General features: G+C 43.1%; 1 protein-coding gene across 2 annotated transcripts in view; it reads right to left on the reverse strand.

Moving 5' to 3' along the window:
• Positions 1–18,744, reverse strand: part of LOC117223795 (protein pangolin, isoforms A/H/I/S) — a 393,587-nt gene extending 374,843 nt beyond the window's left edge. The window contains exons 1-2 of one of the 2 annotated variants that reach the window (XM_033476315.2): positions 17,257–18,744; positions 17,027–17,105 (exon numbers count right to left, since the gene is read on the reverse strand). In XM_033476315.2, the coding sequence (XP_033332206.1) occupies positions 17,027–17,105; positions 17,257–17,406 (229 nt within the window). In that variant the 5' untranslated portion in view covers positions 17,407–18,744. The remainder of the gene's footprint in view (positions 1–17,026; positions 17,106–17,256) is intronic. The other variant, XM_076522701.1, reaches the window with a different exon arrangement.

Below are 18,744 nucleotides of genomic sequence, written 5' to 3' on the forward strand. Positions count from 1 at the left end.
CCGCAGTTAACGGTTATAAATGAAACATTCTTGCACATTTTATTACACACGACATTTTAATCTTATATCGACCTCAAGGATACCGGAAGTTTGAACGCTAAAATCTCGCGACACCCTGTATTTATCGAATATCGACGAACGGGCGCATCCGTCGCGCAAATCGATCGCGTGGAGAAGACATAAATTATTTCAACGCGTCGTGTCCACGCGACATGTCTCGCGCGTTTAACCTATCTGCGCGGCGTATCTAGCGGACGTTAATTACGCCCGAGCAATAACGTTGTTGTAACGACTATCATGGGTACGAGGCGAGCGAGCGAGCGAGCGAGCTAGCAAGTCAGCCAGCCCAGGCAGCCCAGCCAGCCAGTCCAGCCAGCCACGCAACGAACGACCAAACCAGCGTTCCGAAAGAACGGTGTAACGTTGCCGGTTCGCTCCAACTCGCCGCTTGTAAATCATTCTCGCCGCTTAACCTGACATTAGCGTGACAGGGTGTTATCCGGGCTCAGTCATTTTAGCATATGGTTAGCAGATGCCACTGAACGGAGCGGTTTCTTTTCCTCCTTTTTAATGGACCCAGTCGTCGATAATTTTCACATGTAAACGCGCGCGTTTCTCTGCGAACACCAACAATTCCGAGAGGATCGAGAACCGCATCGCTCTTCCATTCTTCCCTTCCAATTCGAATCCTCCGTTTCTCCCAGCCAGAATAAATTTCTCGATCGGAAAGCAGCTCCGAAAATGAATATCGCTCTCGCATGGAGGCATCACGGCCGAGCCTAAATGGCCGCGCGAGCCGAGCAGAAGGGCAGAGTTTCGAAAGCCGGACTAGCTGTTCTAAACAAAGAGCTTTACAGCCATATTTATAGTTGTCGTAAAACACTACGCAGATTGCTAACCTTCGTTCAACGGGTGCCCGCGCGCTCTCGCTCTCCGCTTCTGCGCGCCTCGTTCACCGTCCTCGTTTAGTCCTTTCTCGTTATTCTCTGCTTCCCTCCTGTCTTGTTTCCTCCTGCACGAGTCATCTTCGGTTCTTTCGTTCTTTCCATTCTGTCTGTTCCCTTCCTTGTTTTATCCACGCCATTCTGCTCTCCTCTTTCCGTTCTGCTGGCTCCTCTCGTTCGGTCCTAAACCTTGCCGTGTCCCTGTTGCTCGCAACGGTCCAGAATTTCTTCGACTATACTAAGACGTATTTTCCTAATTCAATAGATGCTTTAACTTTCGCGGAGATAATAACTACGATAATGATATTTATTTACGGGCTAAAGCATCTTAGTTAACAATAACTAAAAGGGTATACAAACGAACACAGTGCTGCGAGATGTTTACATAACAATATTTAAATAATACTAAATGCATTCTGTCGGAAGATGCTGTTTATACATTCCTGTACAAGAATACTCGCAGTTTAAGAAGATGACAGATTCCGGGGCTGTTAACACTCTGCCATTCAATACTCTGTGAGCAAACGAAAAATCCTGCACTAACCGTCTATGTTCAAGAGACAATGTTTAGGCATGTCAGTGTCAAAATATACTCATGATCATACGTGAACGTCGAGTCCACTGAGAATCGGGCAATTAAATATAAGAATTTATGTTACACACGTTCAATATTCATATTTAAATCTTGATGGTATGTATGGTGATCAGACAATAGAACGATACTGAAGATGTGGTCTAACCAGAGAGCATTTTTCGATTTTTAATATTTATACAAAAAAAAAGAAATGTAGACGCTCTGATAACACGACCAAAAGCGGCAACCGAATCACAAATTGTCAACCGACGGAAGTGGAGCAATTAGCAGGCGACGATTGATCAGAACGCGGGCGTTCTCTTGCAGCAGCTTTTTTGTCTCGTCGATCGACCCTTAGAAATTTCTTGTTTCTCGGGAGAAGCGCGGCGGGGCTTGACAACAGGTCGACGACGGTCTTCTGGCGTTAATTGACTGGAGAGCCGTACGGTCGAACGACTTTGTTTGACGAAAATCGTTTCGACAGAGCCTCGGAAACAGCCAGGACAAACCTGAATCGTAACCACGGGTCCGGGAGGGAAACCGGTATTTTCGGGGCATGCCTGATTATCATACGTGCCTCTTTGCTTTTTCATTCTTCTGCGCTGGCATGATTCCCCTTTTTTCTCTCCTCCATTCGCTCTCGCTCTCTCTCTCTCTTTCTCTTCCACGCCTCACTCCGATTCTCGGCTCTCCGCTGTTTCGAATAAAACGCGCGTCGTAACGCTAATACGTTTATTAGGGTACCATAGCCAGTAATTTGATGATCGCGGATATTATAAAAGCGTAAAGGGAGTCATCACGGCTCGCGAATAGAACTTTACGACACGCGACGTTGCTCTTTATAGACGCGGCCGTTTCTCCCTTCGAGTTATCCGACGATATAATAAAACATTTGTCCCGGACCGTTACAGTTCCAATAAGTGACTACGAATTATCCATATCGCTGTCCGGACGCATTGGAACGCGATATTATTTATTCAAGGAAATCGCCGATGGGGAATGTACAAATCATAATTGAAGAACATCATTCGCATTCCGGAATTCAATTTCTTGTGAACCGGGAATCGTGAGCGCGTGTGTCAACAGTGAACGGATCTCGACCTTTAAATAGCATTAATGTTTATCCATGATGTAACTAGGCGGTTGCAGCTACGTGCGCGCGTAATAAGTTATTCAATTCCGGCTATTATTAATCTTGTCAAAGTACACCGATCGCGTGTAAACAGCGCGTGCCATGCGTCCCGCGCCGCGATATTACGAGATCACGCCATTCAACGTTATTTAAACCGAGTCCTGGACATCCTCGGTGCTGAAAGCGATCGCGCCCAGGGACACCGATATTTTTTGTAATGATACGACGCAATGGGGAATGTGACAGTGATTTATGAAGAAACGCAAAGGAATGGTACTGGAGAAAAATCCAAATTTGCTCAAAAAGAAGCATTTTACTTTAGTTAATGATAACTCAGTTAACTGAAATAGTTTTGGAACTAGTTACAATTTATGTCTTTACTGACTTTATTGAATCTTTACCGACTTGTACAACAAGTTGCCTCGGCCTAGATAGTTCTGATACTGTACTGTAATAGCAAAGTCGACAAATATTTTTTCGTCGTCAGGACTCGCACCTTCATAATCGTCACTCAAAGTTAGGCATTATTCGAATAAAATCTTATTGGAACATTCCGAATGCATTTTTTGAATAAAATTTTATTCGACTAGTCTTTCGAATGAAATTGTATTCGTTATTTGAATGAAATATTTCCAACTGTACTCTCATGTTGATATAGCGCATTTTTCACCAATACTAAAGAAATAGTACGTTCCACATATGGTATATCAATTGATCACACCCAACCATAGTGTTTCATTATCAAAGAAGAAATTTCTAAAGTTAATTCTCCATCTTTCCATCACGGTGAATTTTCACCGTCATGTCAATCTGTTATAAACCGTAGCTGCATTTCTAAGTGCAATATGTAATTGTTGTCGTAGATGATATTTTGTATTCCAGGTTTATATGGATTTGGCAACACCGATAGACAAATAAAGTCAACAAGGGATAAACGAGTATGTACGTGCTATCATTAGTAAGATGATAGCCACTTAGCAGTCCAGAACCATCCACAAATGGTAAAGAAGCATCAAAGATGCTGCTGTCACCGGAACGCATGACGGTTACACTCAATCACCGCTAAATCCGCCTCAAACCGGGAAAATCACGTCGCTACGTGACCTCACGGTGAAAGATGCGACCCTTCGCGAGAAGACTGACCAGCGATACCGGCTGGCTACCCATCGCATGAGCGTATCCGAGCTTATCTTGTTATCGGCGTTGATCGGATCACGCGATTACCGCCGCGCGTCTGGGTATTAGCGCTGCTAAAGCGTTCGACGCGCCTAGCACGGTTTTCTAGCGATTCGACGCCGATCTCACGTGAACGACGCTGCCGGCACGTGGATCGTGGTCCTCCAGACGGAAATGTTTGTCCACGTCGTATCGTTGCACGTTATCGCGAATCGCGAATGTTCAACATGTTTGTCGACGCACTCGGAGCTCGCGATAAGTCTGTTGACCGATTCCCTGCCGATAGGTGAAAACGTGTACGCGAACCGAATACGGTCACGATTGCGGGATCTTGCTTCTTACGGATTTTTCGCGAGTGTGACAACGGTACTGAAAATAAAGCAACTGACGAACACGTGTCGCGGGTCAGGGACCCGCAGATTTTTGGACGTCCGTCGATAATGGGAAGTCAGTGAGTCGGTAGCGTGAACTTTGCATTCCGTTGATCCTGTATGACAGAGCTAGGCAAAATTTTTCGAACGATGAATAAGAGATAAAGACTAATGAATAAAATATTATTCAACACCATCGAATAAAAATTTATCCGAATACGATTTTATTCGAATAAGAATTTATTCGTACAGGAATTCATATACGAGAAATAATCGATTTGAATAAAAATGATAGAATACAAAGTGTCGTTTCCATAGTTTATCGATTTATTTCTTCCGTATACTTTTTTGAAATGTTGCATCGGAAAGTTTGTTACTTTTGGATGGATTGACCGTTGATGCACAACTAAATCATTTTTCTACGGATACAGGAAAGTATCGACAATTTTATTGATTTTATAAGCAGTTAAAATTGAACTGATTCTGTGAATCTATTCGTATAAATATATTCTTATAAAATTACGTGAAAACAGAAACAGTCATTATCAATTATACACATCATTATTCGAATAATTTTATAATTTGCGAATAAAAGATTATCCGAATAAGTTGATAGAATAACTTATGGCAAATAATGAATAATCGTTATTCGAATGAAATAGTCAACTAAAACGAATTCATTCGGACAATTACTTTAGATAAATATTAATTCGAAACAATTCGAACAGTACCCAACTCTGCCGTGTGAGCGGTTACATAATTGAGACGTAGTATAACAGTTGAAACAGCTTATTTGGGTGAATAAAATTTAATATATTTGAAAGCACTTTCGTGTAAAAAAATAGTTTCACTTATTTAGAAACTGTGTTGGTAAGGGTGGATTTCAATAGGACGTTATTGTCTGCGACTTTTACTTCCTAGAGAACACAAAATGATTCTTTGAAAGCGGAAATACGCAGCGGAAAGAAAAATATAGATAACAATAGGATGAAATTATTTAACAGATTAATCATAAAATTTGCAAATTTCATAATACTATAACTATAAATTTGTATAGTTACCAATTGCCAATAAATATAAAAACGAGCCAAAATGCTCGAATAATCGTATCTTCTCTACCTAAATTGTCCATTTTTGTAGACAATCTGAGCGTCAATTAGGAAGACATTACTGTATAACGTAAAACAGCGCCACCGAAAGAACGCAAAAAAACTCTTCATCCATCGCCAAAAGAAAATTAATGACATAACAATGTTAACAACATTTGCTGTGCACCAAAGTTATCTGCAGATAGAGGGGCCGTGAGATGTAAGCACCACTAAAAATCTCATAAATTCAGAGCCGCATTGTTTTACAATTCCTCGCGGTCAAATTTTTCGCTTTTGTCTGACTAGATGATATCGACCACGGTACGTCCCGTCGACCGACCAAACCGAAGCAACGAGAGCCGCTCGCGAGAAATAAGCAACGCGTTCGAATGGAATCCGCAGGAGACTCGAAAAGGCGTGTTTCTCTACTTCCTGTCTCTTTCTTCTCGAATGGAACACGAGGCTCGTTCGATTCTTCGGGTAACGTTTCGCTCGGCGTTATAAACAATTCTAAAAGTCACCGTAGAAACCTACAAACGCCATACATTTCGAAGAAACGACGGGTATCGTCGAACGAAAATAGATCGTAAACGCCAGCACGAGAGCACCGAAATTCGGTGTCAAAAAATTCAATTTATGCTCGGTTATAAAATTTCGAAAAACTCCGATCTCTCGCGCGAGAGATCCGAGCATGACCACAAACACGCCAAGCAAAAGCAAACATATTTTCTGGACCCCTGTCTCCGTTTCGTGACGCCTCTCCCGCGGCCGTATTCTTTTCTAGAAACGCCGTTTTACAGGGAAATTTGTTTAACCGTTTATAAAGGAAGATGCAAGCACCACCGCGGGGTGTAGTTGCCGACCCTATGGGGATGGGTGCGGGCCCAGGGTTGGGGCCCTCTTCTTGGGCAACCTCTTCGAATGCAAGAAGTCCGGCAGGTAGGCTCGTTAGCGAGCAGGTAGGTAGGTAGAGGCGAGTCAGGGTAGGTGTATAATGCTGACTGTAGTCGGTGTGTCTGTATTCATATACCGGGTGTTCCCATAATTCTCGTGAAACCGAACGGCCGTTACGCGAACAACTTCACTCTCGCTTCTTTATTATTTACTTTACCCTGGCTCTTATTTAACACCCTCCGCCACTGTTCGAAGCGTCTTCTTGTATTATTTGGTTAGGGAATTCGAGCGATTCTTATAAATTATCGTATATTCTCAAATTGTAACTTTTCAGAGGAGCAATTGGACAATACAGAAAACAAAAGAGCTTCGACTATACAAATATTGTTGTTCGAGGACACTTTATAATAAACCTCTTTTCTTATCGGCACGCACGAGTGTGAACTTTTCACATGTACTTCAGAAAGATACATTCACTAACTAAGGTGCCTCATTTCAAATGCAAGTACACTGTACTCCGTCGATATGAACAATGATTTTTGTAGTACCTGTTTAACTGAATCTAGGCGAGCTCTTTATCCGAACAACCACTGGTAATTCATATAATTGGAGTGAACAAGCCGGTTATGTGGACTTACCTGTCCTCCTACCGTTTTGTATAAATTGAGCTCCACTATACTACTCACGCATACGTTTATGACAAATTCGTAAAATAATGAAAACGTATGAGACTTTGGCAAGAGCAACATCGATAGAAATCGTAAGCCAAAAGGGGCTGCTCGCGAGGTTTACCACCGTGCGCGTTCATTCCGCAAAACTCGGTTAGAACACATAAAACGTGGCTGAAGGATCGCGAGTGGAGTCGTCGAGAAAAAAATGGTAACGAGTCTATTTCGATGCAGGGGGTTCCTGGTAGCCTCGTTAAATCACAGATCCACCGTTCCTCCACCTACCGCAGGGCGATAGAGGGTCACGAGCAATAACTCCGTCTGGTCCACATCGCACCGGAAGTAGTCGGAGCGGCGCGTCGTGTCCCGTCCGACGGTCGTTCGGTGCTATCTATATCCTCGGATATTACGCCGACACCCGGTATACGATGCAGAGCGTAAGAAATGGGTGGGTTAACTCCGCGAGAGAAGGCGAAGAGTAAGACGAGAAAAGGAAGCGGTCTGAAAGGGCGAGAGCGAGATTCGAGCGAAGGAACGAGGAACGAGTGAGACCGGGAACGAGAGTAGGAGAGAGAGAGGAAACAGGCGTGAAGAGGAGGGTAGGAGTGAGACGGGGAAGACGGAGCGAGAGGGAAGATAGAAGAACTCGCTTGGGTGCCATGTGCATTGGTGAGCGGATACACAGTGTAAGGTTCGGAGGGAGGAAGGTATTCGGGCAAGTTCAGGGTGATGCAGCTCTTTCCCCCCTTCCTCTCTCTCTATCGCTCCATCTCTTTCTCTCTTTTACTCTCTTTCACTAATTTTCTATCGCGCGCACACTCGTATTATCTCCTTCTCCAACCGCCGCCTAACCCACTCTCAATTTCTATCAGCCTCTCTTTCTCCTGTCGACTAACCGACTCTTCTATCAATTTCTCTCGGTCTCTTTCCTCGAACGCAGCCCGTCTCTCTCGTCTCGTTTCCTCCGGCTCGGTGTATGTGTCGACCCGCGCGAACCTACCTCCTTGCCCTTTCCGCCTCTCCCGGCACGACACGGCTCGGTTCAGCTCGGCTCTGCTCCTCTCTCGACGCGACGCGGCGCGGCGCGGTATCAGGGCTGCTCATTTCGTTTCGTTTCGTTTTTCGTCTCCGAGGATAAGCCTACGGTATGCTCGAGGCGATCTAGGCGCCCAACCGCCTACACGCGAACTCGTCAATTACTTCGCACAACGAGACACATCGTTTATGGCTCTTCCCTCGGTCCTTCGTTCCCGCTCCTTCTCCCACGTTCGCCGTCTCCTCGTCCCTGCTAATCCCTCTTTCTCTTTCCACGTCGCGGAGCACGGCGCTGTCGACGCAACCGGGTTGCATACGATATTTGCGGCGAGGTGCAATCCGGAGGCGGAGGCACTTTCCAAGTAGCGACAAAGTGTATATCAGGGCGGCGAGCGCGCTTTTGCCAGCTCGGCTGCTACCAGAGGATTGCTCTGCTCTGCTCTGCTCTGCCCTGCTCCGCTCCGCTCCGCTCTGCGCCGCGGCGAGTCTCCGGATACGAAAGCACGGAAAATATCGTGCTCGAGAGAGCTCGAGCTCGCGGAAAATGAGCGACCCACTTGGAATGCGTTCCGACGCGATACGCTCGTGTTTCCGAACTTAATTCTTCCTTTTTTCACGCCACCGGAATATTCGCGGAACAGCGTCGACTCTCGCACCCTGCAAATTTCTGACATATATGTAGAAGCGGTTTAGGAAAGCGGCAAACGATGCGCGTGAGAAATGGGGATCGGTCGCGAACTGCAACCGGTCGTGTATGCGACGGTATATTCAGGCTGCGGTGCATATACATTAATGTACGGTATGAGAAATTTTCTGATTAAAGTTCATTATATTCAAGCATAAATCACAATAGAAATCGTACGAAGTTTAAATAATTTTAATCCTGTAATTATCATAAAATGCATTGGTCACGTTTAGGATTCGATAAATGAAGTGGTACAGAAAAATCTGGAGACAACGATGCACGATTGGATTCTTCACGCATTACGATTGATAAATCGAAAGAAAAACACTGATGCGAATACTATTTCCTCGGCCAAGAGATGGAAGGAGTTACTAAACGTATGCTTAGAAGTGACGGAAGTTTACCCGGTCATGTAATTCTCTAATATTTATTTTGCTGGTGTCGTCAATGGAGATAACACGAGCCGCGGAATTTTCTCTCGTGGGTGATCTTTCGTAATCCCGAACCAACTTGACGACGATTTTCTCACGGTACGGTTGTATTGTGATGTTCCTCGCGCGATCAAGGCCTGCATGGATAACGTCACAAGATAAACATACTTAGACATAGCCGTGTCAAATTTGGCATATCCGATAGTTGGCAGTGGTTGTTAGACCCTTGTATTGGAAGTGCAACGAACCAAGCTAATCTGGCGAATCTGAATAACTGCAGAAGAAGTATAATAATAAAAACGTTTGTCGAGTCAGCGTCTCGTGTCGATCAGTCACGAGAATTTCGAGAGAGAGAGAGAGAGAGAGAGAGAAATGTTCACGAGAATTCGCGTTCGCGTTTGAATGAATTTTAATAAACGATCCGCAAGAAAATATCACTTCAGATGGAATCATAAATATTAATCATTTAGTATGGCAACTCACAAGTGTATTAGTTGACTTTCTAGAATTCCATGAATACGACTGCTACTCAATTCGTAAATAGAAGATACAATTCATAATGAAATCCGACAAAATTTAAAAATACTTTTTTAAGTATAGTTCGATCCTAATTCGATACTCACAAATCAAATTAGTTAAATTATTTAACCCAGATTAATGATACCCCGACAATTATACCGTGTTTGAATACTTCGATTCTTTATAGATTAACAGTTAAATCTACATTATTGTTTCATCGAAAATGATAATACACTTTTCATAATACGAAACAGTACTTCAGTTGTTTCCAGATAAATGGGATCCAACTGTCGCTTTTGTATACTTTTTCTGCCATATTTCTGACATAAGTCGCAACAGAATGGTCGAAGAACGTCTCATTGAAATTCATGAGGATGTAATTTTACGACAGATTCATCGGACTGAAAACGTTCAGTACACATGTTCCAACATTTGGTTTCCTTTTACAAATGAAAAGATTAACCACAAGACAGATCAAGATGCATCAAGTCAAAGCTACCATTACAATATAATAAAATTCGATTGAAAAAAAGACATATGCGTACATCGGATCGACATATGTGTACAGTTATACTCGGGTCGTGAGATTTCCTCCGGAAATTAATTCCGTACAAGCGGTTTACTTACAACATTATGGCACGCACCTGCGTTTCACCGTGCTTATTGTCTCATGAATTTATTGCCAATTTGTTTAAATCATCGCCGGGAAATCGTAAGAATTCTAAAAATTGTCGAGCACTCGGTAACTCGTAATAAATATGAGCTTCGATAATAACACGAAGGCATTGCTCCCATTCAAATTCTCAGAAACGCGAAATTTACGGGAACCGAGGGGCGTTGTAGCATTCTTGTTTGTATGCAATAATAATTTCCCGAAGCACGGTTTACCGTGTCGATACCCGCGCACCGCCGAAAGACGCAATTTTGGACGCATTCGTGTATTTTAAAATTACCTGGCAACCAGAAGCACGCACTGTCACGACGGGCGAGAGAACGTTTTTCTTTGCGTTTTCTGTTATTATACCGATACATCGTTAGTGCACCTTCGGTGCGGAACACGCAATGCTTCTAAATTATGGTCGAAAATTCGGCCCTTCGGTCCTCCGTTCAGAAAACCTGAATACAAAGAACATACGGAATGTCCGAGGCAATTGCTGAATACGGTGATTCCAGAGGGAAACAACTCGAGGAGACTTCAAAAAATCAGAGTCTTTTGATTGCACTCTCAATCATGATAAGAATACTCTTCGGAAATGTGATAAATAAATTTGGAACATTGACATCACTGTGTGATTACATCAGTTCTGAGTGTTAAAAAGGTATACAAAATCTGTTTACAATCGATCGAAATTTTACTTTTCTGATATCGAAGTTTCTCGTTATTCTTTATTTGTTCTATTCCAAATGATACCTATCACAATATAAACTATGTATTTTTGTTTTTGCATTTTAGGCTATCATAACTACTTTTAGAAGGAAGATAAACTTTTCAAAAGGTTCTGGGACATTTCTAAAAATAAATATTCTAAATAAAACTTCATGGTTCTCCAACCCATCAATTTCTTCGTCATTATACTGAAAGAAGTCACTGCAAAATCAGGATCCGCGTGTTTTCATACACGCTTCGTTTAAAAGAGCATCCGGCAGCATTGAAAAAGAAGTGCGTTTTACTGAGAAAAGCGGAAGGTTTCATCGAACAATCGTTAAGAAAATAATGCTAGGTACTAACGAGGGATACTGCGGTACATAGACATTCAGTGGAACGTCTAATGAATTGAAAAAAAAAGTCCGTCATCGGACGTATCACGCACCCATTCAGGAGAGGCTGCTAGCGGAAAACTAGTTTCAGTCTGCATAAAAAAGGGTCCAGTGAAGTAATTGATGCCAAGATTAATCCCACCTCCAGCCTCCTCTAGCCTTCCTCGAAGCACCATAATTAACCACTTAAGCGATTACGACGGATCCCGACGTAATATTTTGCACGTTCTCTTTCTCTCTCCCTCTCTACTTCCCGTCCCCTCTACCCTGCTCTTTCTTTCACTCTGGTTCTCTCTCTCTCTCTCTCTCCCTCCCTCTCAGTCACTCACTCACACTCACCCACCCTCCCACGGCGGACGGCGAGTGCAACGAATTCTGATCCGCGCGCATTATTTGCGCGTAATTGTACGTCACAGAAAGTGATTTTCGTGTCGTGGCTGGCTGCCGCGTGCGACTACCGTCCAGACAAGACAAATTACAATAATTTAACACTCCACGGATTCGATTACACTTTTATGGAACTTGACAATGTATGAGGGCGCCGTTTAACGTAACATATGGTTTTCCTAAAATACATCGTCAGGAATCACTTACGCCGGCTACAACCGCAATTTGTAGTACTAGAAGACGGATGATCATTCTCGAGGGCAACTGACATCAACGATCCGACTCCGATTCGGATGAAACTCTGTGACCTTGAATAACAGCCAAATAGTGCGCACATATTTTGTTGGTCGTGGTAAGGCAAGTTTTAGTGGTAAGAACAGCCTATATCGTTCCATTCCTTGTGCGATAACTCGGAGATGTAGAAAAATGTGTTCAACAAAAATTGGATGGTTTCAATGATGTTGAAAAACTGTACCAATTATGCTCGTTTGCCAAAATACCGCGACTATGTGTGTAACGAAGAATGCAACATTCTTTATTATAAATTCAAGTGAATCTATTCTTGGCTACGGGAAAAATAATTTGTTGTGTTAACCAATGAACTAGATACACAAATATATGTTCGTATATTGTTGATTTTATAATACAAATATTCGTGTACTGTTGATTTTATAATAAAAAATCTTTTTAGTCACCCGCACAGTTTTCAAGTAAATATCACTAAAATAATTTTGTAGGAAGTATTTTATATTGGTTCCAGCATTTTATGTAAAACATCATTCTACTTTTATTGATCAAACTCTTCTCTATCCGTAATCATTTCTAAAGTTGGAAGTTAAGCGCTGAAGTTTTGAAGGACGGCAAGTGCTCGTAAACTTTGAAACGACATGTGAAAAGAGATACGTATCGAATATTTTTGACTCTTCTTCAAGTCTGCGAAATTTCATTGTTCCCGTCAGAGTTGCTCTATTTTGTTTCCGATACAACTGATAAACAAATTCGGACATTATTCGCAATCGCTTCGACAATTGTTGAGAAAAATTCGATTCCCGGGTCAGGAATGACCCGGCGCAGGCCACGTAGCGCAAGCGTCAACAGCTTCAATTACCAAGCGGTAAAAGCTAGAATAATTAAAGCTGTCGTAAAAGTGTCAAGCGTGATGTTTAGAAAAACGCGGCACATCAAAAACGTAACTCAGGAGTTGAGAACATCAAAACAAGCAGCGACGCATCAATCGATGACGATTTTTCAAGCTTTATTTATGGCTTTTCTTACCTTGGAACTCTGTCCAAACTGTCAGTGCCGTCTCAAACGTGTTAATCGGATTACTACAGAATCGAGCGAAACCCTCGCAGTACCTTTTACATCGCGAAGCGATCAAAGTATGCGAGATCAAGCGACACTGCCAGATATTTTCTTTCATCGTTAAGCGTATTCCTCGACGCTTCCGAGCACGTTGTCCCGCGTGTTCGAGCATCGGGCAAGTCAAAATCTTGGTGAAACAGTTTGTAACTTGTTAAAGTGTTTTGGCAACACGGTGACAGCGCGTTCGCCGGCACGACATCGATTTGTCAGTGACAAAGTCGGTACGGGGAGGAAGAAGCAGTGAGCAGCCGGCAGATCCGGAGTGTTTCATTGTATAGCCGTCGTTAACGAGTTACAATTTGTTTCAAACCTGTCGCGAGAATAATGGCGTTCCGTAAACTTCGGTCAATTTCCCTCGGCTAATTGGAATTAACTTTCACCGCGGTTTCTCGCCGAAAACCCTTTTCGCTTTTAACCGCGCCAATTCGATTTTCCCCTCGTCGCGTCATTACTTTTCCATTCTTTCAGTTATTTTTCGTTTGAATACGCGACGTGCTAAACGGTGAAAGAGAATTATAATGAATTTTCGAAACGTTTATAAATTCTGCCAATACCGTAAACCTTTTACAAATAGAAACGCATGTTGAGAAATTTTTATAATTCGATATACATAATTGTTGCCGCATTAAAATTCGAATCAACCTTCTGGAGAATAAATATTGCTCTCTGCAGAGTATTAAAATGTATAGAGGAACTATACCATAAGAGTAAATAATTTAGAAGATGAAAAATGATCATGGGAAATTTTAAAATGTTTTATCGAACTGACTAGACTTTCCTTTCATTTTTCATTTACCGATACCAATAATTTTGCACAATGTTCTTTTATGAATTACAAAGTTGCGTGTCTCTTTCAAAGTACAGGCGCTCTTATGATTTTGGGAACACAGTTTCAACATAGTGAAAACATTGCGACAGTCCGTTTACAACACGGTAGTCCAATAACACGATTCTTTTCTTTTTTAGGAATAGTTCATATCGACAGCAAAATTGTTTCCATCGTGACAGGGTTCACTTTAGACGTGCATTCAGACGTATATGAGTGTCTGACAAGTTTTGAGCACTGTTGGAATTTGTCCTTTACAAAAATACTCAATGTTGGTTGCCGTTATATGGAATCATTAAAAATACTTTTAAACAAATTTTTTAAATTTCTATTGTTTTGAAATTTCTCTTAATGTACGACACAGCACTCGGAGAATAAACACGGGACAGATTAACCTGATTTGTATTAGTTCTAGGTTCCTTTTAAGGCGCAAACAATTAACCTTGTTATGGGACGGTTGACTGCATCTCATTGCAAATGTTGATAAACTATGTAAATTTACTTGTCACTTTATTTTAACTTAACTATGTAATTCATCTTACGAGTATTTATCGTAATGGAATAGTTCACTAAAGATTTTATTAAAAATTCATAGATGTGAACTATGAAGCGCTATGCAACTCCTAATGGAAATATCAAGGGACTACCGATCTGTTTCTGAAATTTCAAATGTCTAGATGTTTGTTTTTGTGCACAAACTTCTGAAACTTTTGAGATCGTGTCGAGGCAAAAAATGGAACAGAGAAGATCATTGTGTTTCGAATGCCAATAAACTACGAAATTTTTTTGAGCGATACACGTCGGGGAGGCACGCAGTTTATTGCCGTTTCTGGGAACCCAAGCGTCGCCATATTTGGAAGCGACAGATAGAAACGGTATTGTGTACCTTTGTAAAAGCAGGGACAGGGCCACATTGAAGCCTAGCAGTTTTCTTCGAAAAATGCGATCGCTTCGACAGTTTCCACGAACAAAAAAACGGAGTCGCCATTAGGACTCTGGGTGCAGTATACCGAAAGGAATTCACAGATACGGTTTGATCACAATTTGATGAATGAAAATAACTGTGGATAATTTGAAAACTGAAACCTTACGCAGTTATTTACATCATGGAAACATTTGTTATTTTCAAACATTTCACTGCAAGTAATATTTCCCTGGTTCCCATAAACTTTCTGCATTGCACAAGAACGTTAGATAAAAATGTAACGAAGCTTCTTCTAAAGCGGCATAAAATAGTTTATCTATTACAGATTATATGAGAAATTTGAATTATATTTGAATTATTGAGTCCCAGGGGTCATTGAACAAACATGGTCGAAAAATGCCGAACAGCATGATAGCGCGTGTCTTAATATGCGTACTATTAATTTATGAATATTTCAAGTCTTGTTCAATAAAAATGATTAAGAATACAACAGTGAAATATAAAATGTGTTAGTTGTATTATTTACATTAAAAAAAATCAGCTACGCGATGTACGTGCATTATAGTAAAGTTGAGCGCGCTACTTCGACAGTCTGTGAGCGCATCATCGTTTGTGTTCATAGCGTTCAAATCTCCTGGGACTTTTCAACACGAAATTTAAACAGTGAGATCGCGCTGCTTAGGACTCGAACGATTAACAATGTAAGCGGCTTTTCGCAGCAAACGCAGAAAGTGCCGCTAAAATGTTACAGAATAACGGTTCAGCACCAACAGAGTTTTCTTGTTGATATTTTCAAACGGCACGGCGCAACTATCATGACGGTAACAAGGTAATGTCGCCGGAACGAGAATATGGTGAAAAAAAAATATATGAAACCGGCATTTTATCGATGTTCCGTCGCGAAATTCCAATTACTCGTCGCAACACGGGTAGAATAATTGTTGCTACGATAAACGCACGTGTATTTAACAAGAGACGAGCCGGTAGTTGCGTTTTCAATGGGAATGCACCAACGAGATCACGGGGAATAACGCGGGAAAGTGTAGTTTTCTAGAGATACGGTGCAACAAACGATAACGCGACGCCGATAATCTTATTCCCGCTATGATATCGTTGATCGCGGCGTGGACAGGAACGTTGGAACACTGAATCGAGCGTCTAAATTATCATTAGGACATAAAAGCGATTTGCCATGAGTAGATTACGTTACAAGATCGTAAGATAACCACCTACAATGACGTTAATTTATATGAATCAGAGCTGGCCCCCACGACACGCATATAATATCATAACACGTTATCAGATTTCATAGCCGAGCCAACGATAAACGTCCGACAGGAGATATACGTCTGACGACTTTCTGATCTCGTTATCGGTGATACGATCGCGTATCTGAAATCGCGCTTTTCCGTGGAGTCGAGTTCTTTGCCAAGCGTGCACGAAAAATTGTCAATTTGGTGAAGCGCTTTCGAACTACTACCGCCGGATGTTGCGATAATAGCGTGGAACTTCCGGTTGATCGTATTATAAGTTTATTTGGATTATACACATGGATTACCAGGTATTTAACGAACGAACTAGCAAGTAGACCGCTATTTTCTCTGCGAGGTTGGGTATTTATTTTGAAGAATATTAACTTCAAAGAATATTAACCGCCACCCGAATACAATGCGAGAACATATTCGAAAATAAATATATCAAAGCGTTGATCTATCTTGTAATGTTGAATTGGAATCGAAACTGTAATATAACTGCAATTGTGATTTTGTTAAGGTTATTCAAAATGATACAGCATTGAATTGTCGATTGAGCCAAGGTTAAATTGTTTGAATGTTATCAACTATTATCAGTCTCGGTGGCGCAGTCAACGCTTTTATAGTTGCACATTTCATTTAAAAGTACAATATGTACAAAATTAAATTAGCACAAATGAAATAAAATAGTTATTCAATTCATAGGAAGAAGAAACCCTTCGTGTTCCTTCATCGAAGCGTTTTTAAGGTTTACGGTAAATGTAAATTCTAAGTTAATTCTTTGCAGTATCGAATGATACTCGACACTGAAACTGCGTTCACTACGGTAAACAAAAACATATATTTCTGAATGAAACACATCCCCGCACAGATTCCCGCATGTGTCGTCCGCAAAAGGCTAACAACGTCGAGAATCTAGAATGTGTATAACGATACGCTCTTTCCCTTTGCTACCATAAAAACTAGAGTAACGGAAAAGGTTCGGTTCGACTTACCGAAAACGGGGCTGAGGTCGGATCTCGTGGACGTCTTGCCTGTCGTCGCATAAGTTCCACCGGCGAGCGAGCCCTTTTCCTGCAACACACATGCACGCACTTAATGGCGACGTCCTTAGGCTGTCACGAGCTTGAAGACGGATAAAGGAAGACGTCGATTGGTCGTAGGCGACGCTAGGCGATTCGCATGGAGAATCATTGGCGGGTAAACAAGGAGTTGCCGAACGCACCTCAGATTCCGTGAGGTCGATGAGGGAACTTTTCTCCTCCGTAAGGTTTTCGGAGGACCTCTTCTCGTCCTCGCCCTCATCCTTGAAGACCTTGACCTCGTCCTCGCTGCCGAGATCGTCGCCGCCGCCGCTGCTGCTCACGTGCGGCATTATTGCTGGCCGAGCGACGGCCACCGTCTTTCCTGTCTTTCGTTGTCCACTGATTTATCGCGAGAGGTGTGTCCGCCGGACTAACGAGAGGTTAGGCGGCCGGAACCGGCCGACGCGGGAAATTCGAATGCCGGTCCCCCGATCCAGCAACCGGCCGCGAGACTATGACCGCTGTCTCCGATCGACTGGGACGACGTTGAGCTGTTGCGAGCGATCCGACGGAGCCGCGACTACTGTACCGCGGGATGATACTTTGCGTAACTCGGTAACGTTGCCACCGTCAGAAAAGACACACCAGGGCCCTTTTGTCTCACTGTTTGCCGCACAGAACGATGAATAGAATACAATCGAATGAAACACAGAGAAATAATGGTTCACCGTCACCGTCACTTTTTGCCTTTACACTACCGTCGCCACCGTCGTTGACAGAGGAGGTTAAGGCTACACACTTCCCGGAACAATTTGGGGGGGGGGGGGGCACAAGAACGTTGCACCGGATAGAACGCGCGATCAACGAATATAATTAAAATGCACCACCAGTCAAAACACAACGATCGAAATATACGGATGTGCGGAAATTACGCGTTACGACGAGGATAATTAGACGACGCACGGTAACGAGCAACGCTCAAAACGGTCGCGCCACGTTTTTCTCGCGTACTAACCGAAACGTAATCTCACCGATGATACGAGGACCGCGTGGGAAGGCCGACGCACAAGAAGGAGAGGAGGTGCGTTACGGGCGCTGGAAACGAGAGGGCAAGGAGGAGGTAATATCGTGGAACGTGACGTAGTACGTAGCATATAGTGGCGGATTGTGTACGTCGGGTTAAAGCGCGTAGCGAAAATTCCGTGCGTCGTGCGATCTCGTTTTCTGTTTTCGTTTCTTATTGCGTGCACCATCTGCGCGCCACGTATCCGCACGATGGTGGCCCACGATACTTTTGTCAAGTGCACGATGTGGCTTCTATAATTCCCGTGTATGCAGATTTAATGGGGATTACACGCGCGACGAGTACCGCACCCCGACAACGGTGACGACGTTGTTGTTTTTTGTTGTTGATGTTGACGGTGCACGCGCCGGACGGCCATCGTGCCCGTGATAAGGTCCCGAGGTGCGTGTTTCCGTCTATCACACCGACTCCGATGGCTCGATGTGCTCTGTCTGGATGCTCGGTGCCGACTGCCGGCCACAGAGAGCTCGGGCGGGCGGCTCTCCCACGCGCCAACCAATCAGGACGCCGTATTCACCGCCGAAGCTTCCCTCGTAGTCGCGGTACCTCACCCCCCGCGAGGCCGAGGCCGGCCAGTCATGGCAGGCAAGGCGGTGATACGACT

This window comes from Megalopta genalis, chromosome 6 (assembly GCF_051020955.1).
Source record: "Megalopta genalis isolate 19385.01 chromosome 6, iyMegGena1_principal, whole genome shotgun sequence".
In the NCBI taxonomy this organism is placed as follows: domain Eukaryota; kingdom Metazoa; phylum Arthropoda; class Insecta; order Hymenoptera; family Halictidae; genus Megalopta; species Megalopta genalis.